This window comes from Adiantum capillus-veneris, chromosome 19, assembly GCF_014529385.1.
Source record: "Adiantum capillus-veneris isolate H3 chromosome 19, ASM1452938v2, whole genome shotgun sequence".
Classification (NCBI taxonomy): Eukaryota; Viridiplantae; Streptophyta; class Polypodiopsida; order Polypodiales; family Pteridaceae; genus Adiantum; species Adiantum capillus-veneris.
Window position 1 is genome coordinate 104,795,660 of NC_140949.1, and position 14,958 is coordinate 104,810,617.

The window sequence follows — 14,958 nt, forward strand, 5'->3', positions numbered from 1 at the left end:
ACTCTAATACTCACAAAAAACTCGTTTTGAAGACCATTCAACCTTGCTATGACTAGATGAAGATGAGAGAGAGAGAGAGCTTGAGAGAGTGAGAGGGAGAGACTCAAGAGAGTGAGAGGGAGAGGGAGAGATTTGGGAGAGTGGGAGGGAGAGGAAGAGAGCTTGAAGGCTTGAAGCCTTGAGCCTTGAGAGAGTGAGTCTTGAGAGGGAGAGATCTTGAGAGTGTGAGGGAGAGAGCTTGACCCTTGAGGATTAGCTTGTGGAGAGAAAGGGGGAGGGGGGTGCATTTTATGAGTCCTTGAGGCCTTGCACACTTCAAAAAGAAGCCCAAACATTTACTTCAATTTTTCCAATTTTTGCCAAATTTGTTTGTAGCTGTTGGCCGTTCCAAGGGCATTCCGGAACATTCCGGGGGCGTTCCGGAACGTTCCGGAACGGCCATTCCGGTTTGCACTGGCCACCTGGAACGTCAGACGTTCCGGGACGTTTCAGAACGTTCGGGAAGGGAACTGTCCCCCGGAACACCGGAACGGGGGCTAGGGGGCGTTCCCCGGTAACTCTGGTTTTACCATCTTTCTCGGGGGTGGATTCCTTCCCTTCTTCAATGCTGGTGACTCGTATATTGAGGCGACGGGCATTCCACATCTTCTCCTCTTCAAGGGTGGTGTGTACAAGGAGAGCTGCTTCCCTGTGGGCGTCCTCTTTCGCTTCTTCCTTGAGGTTCTTCTTGACCACTCCTACCCATCCCTCCTTTGTGGCTTCGAGCTTGTCTTCCAGGCTCTCGGTAAGGGCTTTAGTGAGTTCTTCTTTGATGGCCTCCTTTGTGTCCTTGTTGATTTCCCCTTCCTCGGGGGTAAGGGATGCCATTGAGGCCTTGAGGATGGCCATTTGCTCATGCATCTCTTCCTTCTCTTTCTTCCATCCCTCAAGCTCCTCCTTTTTGTCTTCCTTCTCCCTTGCCCATTCTTCTTTCTCTTTGTTCAAGACTTCTACTTCTTTCTCAAGTTTGGAGAGGCGGTTGATGATAGTGGTGATGGTGGAGTCGGTCAATTTCTTGTTTTCTTTGATCGTGGCGTGTAGCTTGTCCTCCATCTTGGCCATTTCATCCTTTGTGGCCCCTTTTGCCATAGCCGTTCAGGGCAATTCAACGGAAGTGACTCAATGGGTGAGGTCCCTTTGTATTGAAGGTTGAAAAAGGGTGAGCATGATAGAGATTAGAGGGGTCAGAGTCAACTGCAGTTTAACAGAGTAGCAACCAGAGGCGGAGAGAGAGAGAGAGAGAGAGAGAGAGAGAGAGAGAGAGAGAGAGAGAGAGAGAGAGAGAGAGATGAAATGATATATTAACGTTTACAAAAGGCCAAAATGACCTATGAGACCAAACTGATTGCAATGGTGAGTCTAGTACCAAGTCTGGGTACAAACAAAGAAAACTACCAACTAGAAACTGAGATAGGAGTGCTACGGACTCCTATGGGTGGCTGGTCAGCTGAGCAATGGTATAATACCACAAAGGTACAAAATGGGGATAAGTGTCACCATGATACAATATAGCAGTAGCATGAAGTCTATACTGATCGACACTCTGGGTGTCGTGCTAGAATACTCCGGATCCTCTGCCACAATCTCCGTCGGTGCTGTGTGGTTCCCCTCCTTAGTCGTGGTCGTCTTGATCTCCCCAACTCTATAGCTCGGTCAATGAGAGTACCACTGGTGTGTGTATGGGTGGGAACCGAGCTCTGTGGTGGTGGTGGCCCCTCTGCCTATGTGGTACTTGGACTGAAGAAATCTGAGATGTGTCTCTGGGACTGTCTCCGTCTATGCCCTCTCAATAGAGAGTCTCTATGTCTCTGTATCTCAAGTAGAAATAATCCGAGACATCTTTGATCCTGATATCTCATGACTATCTAACGAGTCAAAACTACTTCTGAATAAGCAGTGAAAGCGTCCCCGTATCTCATAGTAGACTGTGTAGTGACATATGTCAGAGTTACCGGGGAACGCCCCCTAGCCCCCGTTCCGGCGTTCCGGGGGGCAGTTCCCTTCCCGAACGTTCCGAAACGTCCCGGAATGTCTGACGTTCCGGGTGGCCAGTGCAAACCGGAACGGCCGTTTCGGAACGCCCCAGAAACGTTCCGGAATGCCCCTGGAACGGCCAACGGCTACAAACAAATTTGGCAAAAATTGAAAAAATTGAAGTAAATGTTTGGGCTTCTTTTTGAAGTGTGCAAGGCCTCAAGGACTCATAAAATGCAGCCCCCTCCCCCTTTCTCTCCACAAGCTAATCCTCAAGGCTCAAGCTCTCTCCCTCTCACACTCTCAAGATCTCTTCCTCTCAAGACTCACTCTCTCAAGGCTCAAGGCTTCAAGCCTTCAAGCTCTCTTCCTCTCCCTCCCACTCTCTCAAATCTCTACCTCTCTCTCTCTCTCTCTCTCTCTCTCTCTCATCATCTAGTCATAGCAAGGTTGAATGGTTTTCAAAACGAGTTTTTTGTGAGTATTAGAGTCAAAGCACTCTAATACTCCTTGTATTTGAACACAAGGAGCTAAAAAATGCACTTTTTGGGTGTTTTTTATACCTCCCGTTCCGCGCCGTTCTCATTCCGGACCCCTAGCCGTTCCCCCGTTCCGCGGGGATCTCGTCACCGTTCCCGTTCCGCGTTCCGGGTAACTATGACATATGTAGTGAAGCTTTGTCTCTGGCTCTGCATGGCATAACTGACATATCCTATTGTCTGCTGGTATGCCTTTGAATCGGCCCGTCTCAATCCCAAGCTGGTGTGAAGATGTGCGTATCTGGCCTATGGCACATCGTAACCCATGAGATAGATGTATGTCCATGTAGCTGGGCCGTGTGACAAATCCGTCTATCGTGAGTTGGAGAAGATGCTCTCTATAGAAAGCCCTCTTCGTACCCAACTCCCGTGATGGTTCTATCCATGAGAGAGAGAGAGAGAGAGAGAGAGAGAGAGAGAGAGAGAGAGAGAGAGAGAGAGAGAGAGAGAGAGAGAGAGAGATATGAAATGAAATGAAATGTTATATTAACGTCTTCAAAAGGCCAAAGTGACCTATGAGACCAGAAAGTTACAATGTGGTGGATCTGATACAAAGTCAGAATAACAAAAATGACAAATGACAATATAAATACTATGCAATCCTAAATTGCTAGGTGTGAACTAAGCAGCTAGCTGGGATAGCTAAATCACAAAAGATCCAGCATCCGTTTGCTGGCGGATCTTATCAATCTCCTCCATGGTCAATAGTCTGACCGGGCATTGTGCATGTCGGGCCAAAGTGATCCGAATCCTCTGATGCAGCCTCCGTCGATGCTGTGTGGTCCTCTGCAATCGTGGGCGTCTGGATCTCCCCAGCTCGGTCGCTCGTTGTACCTCTGCTGTGAGGCGACGAGCTCTCTTGTGGTAGTAGCTCCTCTGGGTGTCGAGTGTCTGCCCTAAAGAAGTCTGTGATCCATCTCTGAGACTGGCTAGCCTCTCCCCTCATCAGGCTCTCTCTGTGTCTGTGCAGCTCGAGTGAAAATAGACCCAGGCATCTCTGATCCTCGTACCGCATGACTTTGGAGAGTGGTCCAAAGCCCTCTCTGAACAAGCAGTGGAAGCGGCCTTGTATCTCGTAGTAGACGGGGTAGTGGCATGTGTAGTGCAACTCTATCTCAGGCTCCATGTCACACAGGAGGCATGTCCTGGCCTCTGTTGGTACTCCGCTGTATCTCCCAGTCTCGATCCGCAGTTGGTGTGAAGATGTGCGTATTTGGCCAATAGCACATCGTATCTCATGAGACAAGTGGGTATCCATGTATCTGGGCCTCGTCACAAAACCGTCCTCTGTAAGCTGGAGAAGATGCTCTATGTAGAAAGCCATCTTCGTGCCTAGCTCCTGTGCTGGCTGTATCCATGTCCTCCTTGTGTCTAGCTGAGTCAGGTCCTGGCGGATGAGCCTGGTGATCTTGGACTGTGTAAGAGTCAGAGAGAGAGCATCCAATGAGTACTGGAAGGGGGGCAATCTGTCTATGCTGAACCCATGCGCCTGAAACCATGATGTCATCTCCCCATACGAGCATGTTGTATCTCCATGCATGGCTAACTGTCGAGAGGACTCAAGTGCAAGGCAGGCATATCTGTCTCTGGGAAGTTCCCACATGCGGTGTATGAAGGAGACAGATCTGGTGAGTGCCTCAACCACTTATGGGGAGGCAGCTAGCTCTGCTTAGATAATGGCATGTGGTACTGAAGCCTTGTCTCTAATGAGCCGCGAGATCATAGAGACTAGTGGCTTCTCCATGTCCCCCCATCCATCAGTGCGACCTGTTCTCCCGTGATGATCCAATGAAGGTCCCCAAAATCTCAGCTCCATAGAGCAATGCAGAAGCCACCTAAGTGTCAAAGAGCCAGAGCTTCGTCCGAGGCTCTTGAAACTGAACCTGTGAACACATTCTCTCCAATCTACCCAATGCTGCATGGGCTCTGGTCAATCTAGTCTCTGCTGCTCTCCTCAATGAAAATGCTGGTCCACTAAAAACCACTCCAAGGTAAGTGTAAGCATCTGTATACTCCACCGTCTCTTGGCCGTATGTGAATGCGGGCGCTGACCTCCCGATCCACTATGGGGTGGTATTAAATACCATGACCTTGGTTTTACCAAGGGTGACAGACAAACCACTCTCATGGGCAAACCTATGCAAAGCATCCAAGTGACGTTGCATCCAAGAAACCACTCCAAGGTAAGTGTAAGCATCTGTATACTCCACTGTCTCATGGCCGTATGTGAATGCGGGCGCTGACCTCCTGATCCGCTGTGGGGTGGTATTAAATACAATGAACTTGGTTTTACCAAGGTTGATAGACAAACCACTTTCATGGGCAAACCTATGCACAACATCCAAGTGGCGTTACATCCCCTCCGGAGAGTCGGAGATCAACACAATATCATCAGCATATAACAATAGTGAAATCCATGTCCCTGCTAGTTGTGCACCTCTATCACCATCTCTCTCAATGTAGTCAGAAACCTCATCCACATACATACCAAATAGAGTAGGAGAGAGCGGGCAACCTTGCTTCACCCCAACAGTGGAGTGAGCCGGTGTAGATAGACCCTCTGAGGTGCGTACATGCCCCACTACTGACTTGTATAGTGCCACGATCCCCCAAATGACCAGATTTTTGTCATCACGAGATGCTTCGCACCTTGTCTACAGGCTCCTCGCTTTCACGTGCACTGGCCCTTGGTTGTGGGTTGGCCACCCGTACACCTGTTGTGTAGGGATCTCAGGTACATTTAGGGTTGTTTCAGCACATTGCCCACTTAGACCTGTTTTGGTCACTTCACATTCCCCCATTTATATTGGAGGGTCATTTATTAGGTAGGGTGATTTATTAGGCATTTGCCCGACATGCCCCTTTTCTCCTATATATAGGAGAAGGGGCGCCCTCTTTTCCATTGTCTCATCATTATACATGTTCGCCATCTGGAGTATATTGGCTTCTGTGTGTGTGTGTGTGTGTGTGTGTGTGTGTGTGTGTGTGTCTCATGGTGTTCCGTTGTCTCCATCCTCTCCCTTTCTGCTGTACACTCTAATATGGTATCATGCACAAGGGTGCTAGATCTGCCATCGCCATCAACAAGGAGGCCATTGCGGGGAGTTTCATTGCGAAGAAGCTGCTACCCCACCAACGTTTTCCCTTCTGGGCTGCGTTTTTGTGGGCTGCTAGCGTTTTTGCTTCCCTTTTGATCGCCAACCTCCTCCCCTCCACCAGCGCCTTCTTCTCCACACCTCTACTGCTCCAGCGTTTTCAGCACTTGTGCGTTTTCTTCTGTAGGTCATCGTTTTCAGCAGAGGACACCTTCTTTGCCTTGCGTTTTTTGATGCAGCCAACGTTTTTTTTGCTTGTTGCCCAATGTTTTGCAGAACGGAGATCTACACACCATTTGTACCCTCAGCGATTGGATGCCCCTCTTCCTTGCCGGATCTACACCTCCTTGGCTACCTGAGGCTTCTTCCATTGCGGCCCGTACCAACTGTGGACCTTCTACTTCAGATCTGGGACTGTTTTGCTGATTTTCAGCCGATTACTTGGTGCCCCTCCTGTCCTCTTGCCCCAACATCCGGCATCCGATGTCTTCCGACACCGTGAGCGATGCTGAAATACTCTGTTTACAGCAGCGTTTTTCAGCCTCTTTTGCTGCGTTTTTTGGCATGGACAACACCTTACCTTGGCCTCTTTAGTGACTTCTCGGATTCCCTTCCTGATTCACAAGTCTTTACCCCCTACCTGCACCGGTGTGGCGCTTACACGGCGCGTTTTCAGATCGCATTTCATCTTTGCTCCTTCGACATTGAGACGTGGACTCAGATATAGATTCTGGCACAACGGACGGATCTCCCTCGACATTGTAGATCTTTTGTCCTTGAGGCTCTCTTGCCCTCGGGATGATGCAGGGGATTGGATTGGTACAGGTACTTACGTGGACGTGGCTTGTGTTTTCCACCGGTACTTCTCCCTCAAGAACCCTCCCTCCCTCTCCCTCGACTGCTGTCTCTCTATTTGGGATTGCCCTATCTACCTCCTTCATTGGTTCTCTGTACGATAGACCCGTGCCTCTTGGCACGTTAGACACTTCTTTTGGACATGTTCTCCTAGATGTGAGTATCCTTTGGCATTTGGATGCCTGCAGGGTCTCTTCTGGCACACTGCTCCATGGTGGCTCTTTTGCCTTGCCTCTCCTTGGTAGAGCTTCTTTCTTGTTTCTGCTTGGTTCTGTGGCTCCTCCACTTGCAGTTTGGATGTACCTATGCACTACTTACACGGTGAAGACCTCTTGGATGATTCTTGCTTTGCTGGTCTACTCCGAGGCTATAACTTCTACAATACCGATCATTCCTCCCGATGCATCCTCTCAGCCGTCCTTTACCTCGCCACATTCCATTACTCTCCTAGGGGGGCAGTTCTCCTATGTCGCGTGTCTTCACGACTTGCACTTGCAAACTCTCTCTTGGATATTTTGTCCAGACCCCGGTAGTGGATGTGATCCCACAGGTTGACTTTCCCGAGGATCTCCTCCGACTCTTTTGTCCAATATTGTGTGTGTACCGTGGAACGACAGATCATATTGCAGCTTATATATACCTCCAAGACGACTCTTCTCCCGGAAGATTGCAGACATTGCGGTCTCTACATGGATGGATTGCTTATCCTGTCATCTTGTCTACTATGGTGGACGATGCCTTTGCTATTGAGCCTCTTCTTCCTGCTTTTCCTCCCTCTTCTGCTCAAGCTTCTTTGACTTGGATATGCTACCGGTTTCCCACCTCGATAGTTTTCCTCTTCTCGTGGTCAGAGTGTTCCTCTTCAGTGGGGGTCCCCATGTCTTGTCTCGTGGTGCTACACTGGGTTTTCTCCATCTCAGTGGTGATCATCACCGATGGGCTATTGAACGCTCATCTAGGTCACTTCCTTATATACATCCTCTTCAACGACTTTTTCCGTAGCTTGCCACTTCATCATCTTCCTTGTGTGACTTGATCAGATTTGCCTTACCTTTGGTCATCATCACATTGGTGCTGTACGGATTGTCGTGTTGTTTGGCTGGCGTCATCATCATCCTCTTCTCTGGGATTCACCTCTTCTCTAGATTTACTAGGCGTGCTGCATTTCTTTCTTGATAGCTTCTCCGCATCTGTTGTTGAGGGGGGTGTTAGATTTTTGTCATCACCAGATGCTTCACACCCTATCTACAGGCTCCTCACTTTCACGTGCACTGGCCCTTGGTTGTGGGTTGGCCACCCGTACACCTGTTGCACAGGGATCTCAGGCACATTTAGGGTTGTTTCAGCACATTGCCCACTTAGACCTGTTTTGGTCACTTCACATTCCCCCATTTATATTGGAGGGTCATTTATTAGGTAGGGTGATTTATTAGGCATTTGCTCGACATGCCCCTATTCTCCTATATATAGGAGTAGGGGCGTCCTCTTTGCCATTGTCTCATCATTGTACATGTTCGCCATCTGGAGTATATTGGCTTGCCAGCCTGTGTGTGTGTGTGTGTGTGTGTGTGTGTGTGTGTGTCTCATGGTGTTCCATTGTCTCCATCCTCTCCCTTTCCGCTGCACACTCTGACAGGTACTCCCATCTCCTGTAATCTACGCATCAATCTAGCTGTGGGTACTGTGTCAAATGCTTTGCGAAAGTCCATAAAGCTACAATAGATCCGTCTCCCATGTGATTTGCCCTCCTCAATGATGGCTCTGAGCATCAAGATATGGTCAAGAGCGTCATGATCATATGCTCTCCGAGTCCTCATCCTGTCAATGGCCTTCCTCACCATCTCAACGGTGAAAAAAGCACGTGTGGGGGTATGGATCGGGGGGTCGGGAAGGGGTGGCTGTCCAGGAACTGTGTACAGAGATGACGCGTATTGGCCCCAGGTCTCTGAAGAGGTAATGGCAGAGGGGGGGGGGGGGGGGGGGGGGGGGGGGGGGGAGAGTGCTCATGAGAGAGCCGCCATGCCTCACGTGAGTCTTGACTCAAGAATAGCTGATATAGATCCTGCTCTAGGCGAGCCAAAAGTGCCCTCTTCTTCCGCCGCACTAGGCGTCGAAAGTCAATCTGTGACTGTTTGTGAGTGATGTCCCCCAAAAGCACCTCCCTCTGAAGTCTAGCTCTAGTCTCGCGGCATTCCTCATCATACCAGCTGTTCTGGGGCATGCTCCCAGAACGGCGTCTCTTCTCACGCTGGGTGTGTGGGTATGCCTCTGCTGCTGCATCATGTAATGTCTGTGTCAGTATGGTAGTAAGCTCCTCCAGAGGTCGCCCTGGCTCCTCTGTACACAGGCGTCTGTAGATCCCATCTATGTATACAGAGTCCGTCTCCTGTGGGAAGGTGTAACGAGTAGGGGCTGCTGCCTGGAAAGAGATGGTCAACGACACAAGAGCTTGATCCACTGCCACACCAACAAGTTTGGGTCCAGCCGTGAGATCCTGGATACTAGAGATGAGACGCGGTTGTGCCTTGACATAATCCACTGTGCTGGCTCCATGTCTGTGTGGAAAGCATGTAAAACCCCTCGCAGTGGGAAATCTCTGTAGGCCATTCAAGATGGCCAATCCATGTGCAGTCCCCATGTCTATCAAGTGTCGTCCATACTCAGTATGTTCCCCATCCTGTGATAGTCTGGATAGGCCCGTCTCTGCAACATCCAACTCTCTCAGCATCTCCTCTGAGGTATCATATAAAACTGTCTGATGATGGGCAGTCCTAGCATTGAAGTCCCCTAGAATGATGATGTCCCCATCTCTAGAGAACTCCCATATGCCATCATCCAAAATAGAAAAGGGGGACTGTCCTCTAGGTGGTGCATACACTGACGTACTTGGGGGAAAGTAGCAAAGAGCGATGTAAAGATATCTGCCTGTCTCTGCTCTCAATCTCACCCACATGTACCTAGCTTGCTCATCCCTGCGAGCTATATGTATCAATGGCTGCAACTCCTCCCTGAATAACACTGCCACTCCTCATGAGCCCCGCCCTCTATGCTCTGATCGTGTCTCCTGTCTACAGGCCGTCTCCCATCTGTATCCACTAATGTGAGGCATAGACTGCCCAGGGGCCTGATGTGTCTCAGAGTAGAAGACGATGTCTCTTCCCGTAAAACTATCCTCAAAAGCACCCACATCAAGGCGCATGGATCCATTTCAATTCCAGGTCGCAACTTTGAGTGTGGTCCCATAGGCCTCCCACCGTCATGTGGAGCGTCGCTCTAATATTACCACCCTCCCATCTCGGTAAAAGGCAATCTTACCTTTTTCCCTTGCCGCTCTAATCTCTGGCATTACCTCCTGCATACGAGCGATCTGTGAGAGGGTAAGGTCATCCCCGAGGAAGATGTGCGTTTTCTTTAGAGTTGGTCTCTTCTTCAAAAAGTCCTTCGCTTCCATGGAGGAAAAACGCAGGATAAGTGTCCTTTCTTTTGAGGTTCCCCCCTTGCTCCCATTTTTCTTGCTGTTGCCCACTCTCCAAACTCTTGAGTGCATCGGCTCATGAACCCCCATCAAAGCCATGAGTTCTTTTACCTCTTCGTCCACATTATCTTTGTCTTTAAGGCCGCAAATTCTCACACGTAGAGAGCGCACACGTCTTCTTTGCTCCTCTTCTAGTGTCAGGTTAATAATGGTGGGTGTGGAGGTTGTTTCCTTACTTTTCCCTTTCTTGGCAACCTCAATCCATTTCTCGGCCTCATCTGCCTTCTGTTGAGTCTTCGTAATAACGTCCACCCAAGAGGTCGTCATTTCTTTGTGCTGCTCTTCCCCCTCTTTGATGGCTCGTACTTGCTCTTTGGTTGTGTTGAGCTCTTCTATTACTGAAGGTTGCGATTCTCCTTCTTCAAGTGTATTTTGTGATCGTGCCTCAGCGAGCTCCCTCTTGAGTGACGCAATCTCTTCGTCTTGGGCCGTCACACGATCTCCCAGTGTAGCTATCTTACTTTCTTGGGCCAACATGCGTTCTTCGAGCATTTTTATTGTGCCCAATAGGTTGCGGTTGATCTTGTTAATGGTTTCGGTCATTTCTTCCTTGCACTTTTGAATTGCATCCTCTAAGGGGTCGGGCTTATCATTCTGTTTCCTCATGCTCGTTCGCCGCCAAAAACGAGAGGAAATTTGCGATGGTAGTAGGAGACCACATTACACGCACCACATTATGCATACATGTTCTCCCACATTAAGCATACATGGCATACATTTGCATTTCCTGCAAATCAGAACAAAGTCCCGCTTTTTGCAATTGCAAATTCTGCAATTTCTGTTTTCCTGCAGGGTTGAAAAAACTGTTTTGAAACTCTGTTTTCTGAGAACGTTAACCTACATCTGCGGGAGGGGGGAACGGGGGGGACCGGAAGTTGCTGCTCGGTGGGGGGCGCTGGGGGTTGCTTGGGGGGGGGGGGGGGTGGCGGATTGGCTTGGGGGGGTGGCGCACTGCTTGCAGGTGACGCGAGGGGGAGGGTCTACAGGTTATGCTGGCGGGGGGGTGCTGCAGGTTATGCTGGCGAGGGGGGTGCTGCAGGTTGAGAGAGAGAGAGAGAGAGAGAGAGAGAGAGAGAGAGAGAGAAATGAAATGAAATGTTATATTAACGTCTTCAAAAGGCCAAAGTGACCTATGAGACCAGAAAGTTACAATGTGGTGGATCTGATACAAAGTCAGAGTCAGAGTAACAAGATGACAAAAATGAAATGACAAATGTCACAATAAAATACTATGGAATCCTAAACTACTAGGTGTGAACTAAGCAGCTAGCTGGGATAGCTAGATCACAAGAGATCCAGCATCGGTCGCTAGCGGATCTCATCAATCTCCTCCATGGTCAGTAGTCTGACCGGGCGTCGTGCATGTCGAGCCAAAGTAATCCGAATCCTCTGATGCAGCCTCCGCCGATGCTGTGTAGTCCTCTGCAGTCGTGGGCGTCTGGATCTCCCCAGCTCAGTCGCTCGGTCGATCAATGTGCCTCTGGTGTGAGACGACGAGCTGTGCTGTGGTAGTAACTCCTCCGAGCGTCGAGTGGCAGCTCTAAAGAAATTTGTGATCCGTCTCTGAGACTGGCTAGCCTGTCCTCTCATCAGGCTCTCTCTGTGTCTGCGTAGCTCGAGCAAAAACAAACCCAAGCATCTCTGATCCTCGTACTGCATGACTCTGGAGAATGGTCCAAAGCCCTCTCTGAACAAGCAATGGAAGTGGCCTCGTATCTCGTAGTAGACGGGGCAATGGCATGTGCAGTGCAACTCTGTCTCAGGCTCGATGTCACACAGGGGGCATGTCCTGGCCTCTGCTGGTGAGAGGTGCGTCCCTTATCAAGACGCGGAAACCCCAACCCTTAAACCCGTCACACTAACCAACGACCACTCCGGCGCTGTGTTTGGTATCCCTCTTATGTTTTTTTTTGTGCGCTCTAATATTAGTGAGGGAAGCAGTGTGCTTTATTAACAAAGTTTTCTTTGGCTTTTGTTGTAGGTTCGTAACTCTTTAGCGTCGTATAGAAAAAGGGGTTTGCAAAAACTGAGAGGTATTTCCTACTGTCTTTTTATACAGGGCTGCGCAATTGGTGTTGAAGGCTCACAAGGAGGCTGTCAGCTCCTTGGGTGGAACTGGATCTGCAAAACTTGGGACTGTGGCAGCAGTTGTTGCTGCTGCAAATGCAACAGCGAAGGAAGCAGCCAAAGAGATAGCGGCCGCAATGCAGACATCAACAGCAGCCAAGAGGCCTGACATGTTACATGAAAGTGATATGCCAATGGATGCAATGAGCATCATGAAGGTTTGGGTTTGTCTTATTAGCTTGAAATCTATGTATGCACTTATTTCAGCACAAACCTTGCCTTTTGGTTATTATTTATCAATGGAGTATCTTATGTTCATGAAACATATCTGTAGGAAACTCTTAGAGTGAAAGATGAAGAGCTACATCAAGTAGCCAAGGAAATGCGAGCTAGGGATGCCACTATCAAGGAGTTGGCTGAACGGCTGTCTGAAACGGCAGAGGCAGCTGAAGCTGCCGCCTCTGCTGCCCAGATCATGGACAAGGAAAGGAAGGCTGCCAGAACTGACATCGCAAAGTTGCGTGGGGAGCTGGGTGAAAAGATTCGCGAGTCTTCTTTTGAGGTACGTGCTGGGGTCTGGAATGACGTAAATTGCTATTATTGAAAAAGTTCTGCAGCTCATCTCATGAGGTTTGCACTTTAAATGACGTAGGTCTTGAATGATAGCCTTCTCTTGTATAGTTGTTTTTGTGCTTGTAGTCATACCTGTAAAAGGCTCAGTCCACATTTCAACTATAGTGGCCCTTTTTTGTGATCCCAAGGTGTGTTTTTTGGCATCTATACAAACAATTTAAGGCTACATGAATCATACGGCCACTAATTGGATGTGTCTTTTTTTGAATTCGTTGTTTCTTTGTGGCTATTGTACCCTCCTTTCTTTTTCACTTCCTGAAATCTTGTCTTGGAGATATGGAATATTCTAAGCCTGTACCTTTCTTTCAGTTTTTTGTAAGGGAAGGTGATTGAGGATGTGTTTTTGTTATGAAGCTAGAAGCTTTAAAGGGAAAGCTGCTAGAGGCAGAAAGGTTAAGAGATGAAGCTCTGCGAGAAGCAAGCAAATGGCGAGCGGAACTGGCCAAAGCAAGAGATCAAGCTGTCATTATGGAAGCGGCGCTTCACCGGGCTGAAGAGGCTGCAAGATTAGCCTCTGCAGATAACAAGTCTCTTTCAAAGAGTTCTCAAATAGAAAAGGCTGGGATCAATGATGCTGTAGGATTACCACTTGAAGAGGACCTCTCTTCAGAGTCTCATTTGAATAAGTATGGTTTCGTTGATCCACGTTTTAGCTTGAAGGCAGATTAGAGATTTATTTTGCAGTTTTAACCTTCACTCGGTGCTCCTTGCAGTGGTGTCTCGGAGGACGGTTCCTCTACCCTGCATCCGCAGCCAATGGAATCTAAACACATCACTGAAGAGGTTAATTTGTTGGGATTGGATATTGAAGATGGTGAGGCTTCGAATTTGGTGTGCTGAAGGTTGATGGCAAATCTATGGGTTCAGGGCTGGATATGAGTCAGCCCTATTGCCTTGTATATGAAATGAGCCTACTCTAATTTGCAGGTCTTACCCTTTATGGGGTGAGGCCTTTTATAGTGCTTCAAGGTAATGAGAAAGGTGGAAGTCTTTTTGAGGCAAGCTTAGTTGAAGCTTGCTACTTTTTACTTGAGTTGATTGAAACTCGCCAAGGCGTTTAAATCCTAGTTGTACTTTTAGGCCAATGAAGTAAATTGGATGACCAATGAAGTAAATTGCTGTGAACTTTGTGTGTTGATTTGTATAAACTATGTAAAGATGTTTGCAGTATGATCAAAAGATGATCTTGTCAATGGACTTCATGCGTGGGGAACCTTGAATTCTAGTCGCAAAGCATGAGCTTTGTTCAATTTTTTAAAGAAATTTGCGAGTAGTCGAGTTCTGTGTTTGTGTGCATGCACACACATTTCACCTCTAGGCGACGATGATGTTTGCAAGGACTTGTTTCCCAGAAGTCCTAAAATTCAAATTAGTATTAACATTTTGGAACCTGTAACCTATGTTCTTTCCTTGACTTGTTTACTCTCTTTGCTGGAAATTTTTTTATGTGAGATTTCATGGGAACTCTAGTTATCAGCTTGATGAAAGATTTATCTTTCTGAGGAAGGGTTCTAAAAGGGTAGTTTTCCAATATGGTGAGGGGAGAGTCTCAGGAAACTGATTTTATGGTGCCGGTTTTGGATCCTTTTCACCCCATTATGAGAAGGTAATTCTTTGTAAATTTGAATATTTCAACCTAAAATCCTGAAATTTCAGCCGGCCTTTAGTCCTTTCAAAAATGTGAGCGGCCATTTTTTGTTTGGATAAAGTGAGCCTACCTTTTTCGGGGGGAGGGGGGGGGGGGGGGGGGGGGGGGGGGGGGTGGTTGCCTTTGAAACAAATCTTATTAGGGTGGGATATTTACAGGCCTTATGCCATCTTCTTTTTCTACCTTGATGCAGTCTTGGTATGGTTGGTTTAGAGATCAACACTTAGTATCGTGTATGACATGAAATCGATGGGAATCCTTCCGTCAAACCTTTAATCATAGAAATTTGGTGGTGAATGTTGCAGATTTCTTAATTGAATATTCTAAATAACCATTATGAGAAGTGGAATTTCAAATGATTTAAACACCTTGGGAGATTGAAAATGAGTAGGCTAGAGGTATGGAAAAATGGACAATGCAAACCTTGTGTGACAGTAAATTGGGTGTTATCACATTTACATGGGCGCATTATGTGTTTTGGCCTGTACATGAAAACATAGAAAAAATATGCTGTGTTCACTTATTGTGAATGTTGAAAGCACCCGTCGAGAGAAAACTTTATTCATTGAAATA

At 48.0% G+C, this 14,958-nt stretch overlaps 1 protein-coding gene across 4 annotated transcripts in view; it reads left to right on the plus strand.

Moving 5' to 3' along the window:
* The window catches only part of LOC147434597 (uncharacterized), a 70,405-nt gene extending 56,543 nt beyond the window's left edge, over positions 1–13,862 (plus strand). For 3 of the 4 annotated variants that reach the window (XM_086491054.1, XM_086491052.1, XM_086491053.1), the window contains 4 exons: positions 12,097–12,322; positions 12,439–12,666; positions 13,092–13,363; positions 13,451–13,862. In XM_086491054.1, coding sequence (XP_086347180.1) covers positions 12,097–12,322; positions 12,439–12,666; positions 13,092–13,363; positions 13,451–13,577 — 853 coding nt within the window. In that variant the 3' untranslated portion in view covers positions 13,578–13,862. The remainder of the gene's footprint in view (positions 1–12,096; positions 12,323–12,438; positions 12,667–13,091; positions 13,364–13,450) is intronic. The other variant, XM_086491055.1, reaches the window with a different exon arrangement.
* Positions 13,863–14,958: the final 1,096 nt, after the last annotated feature.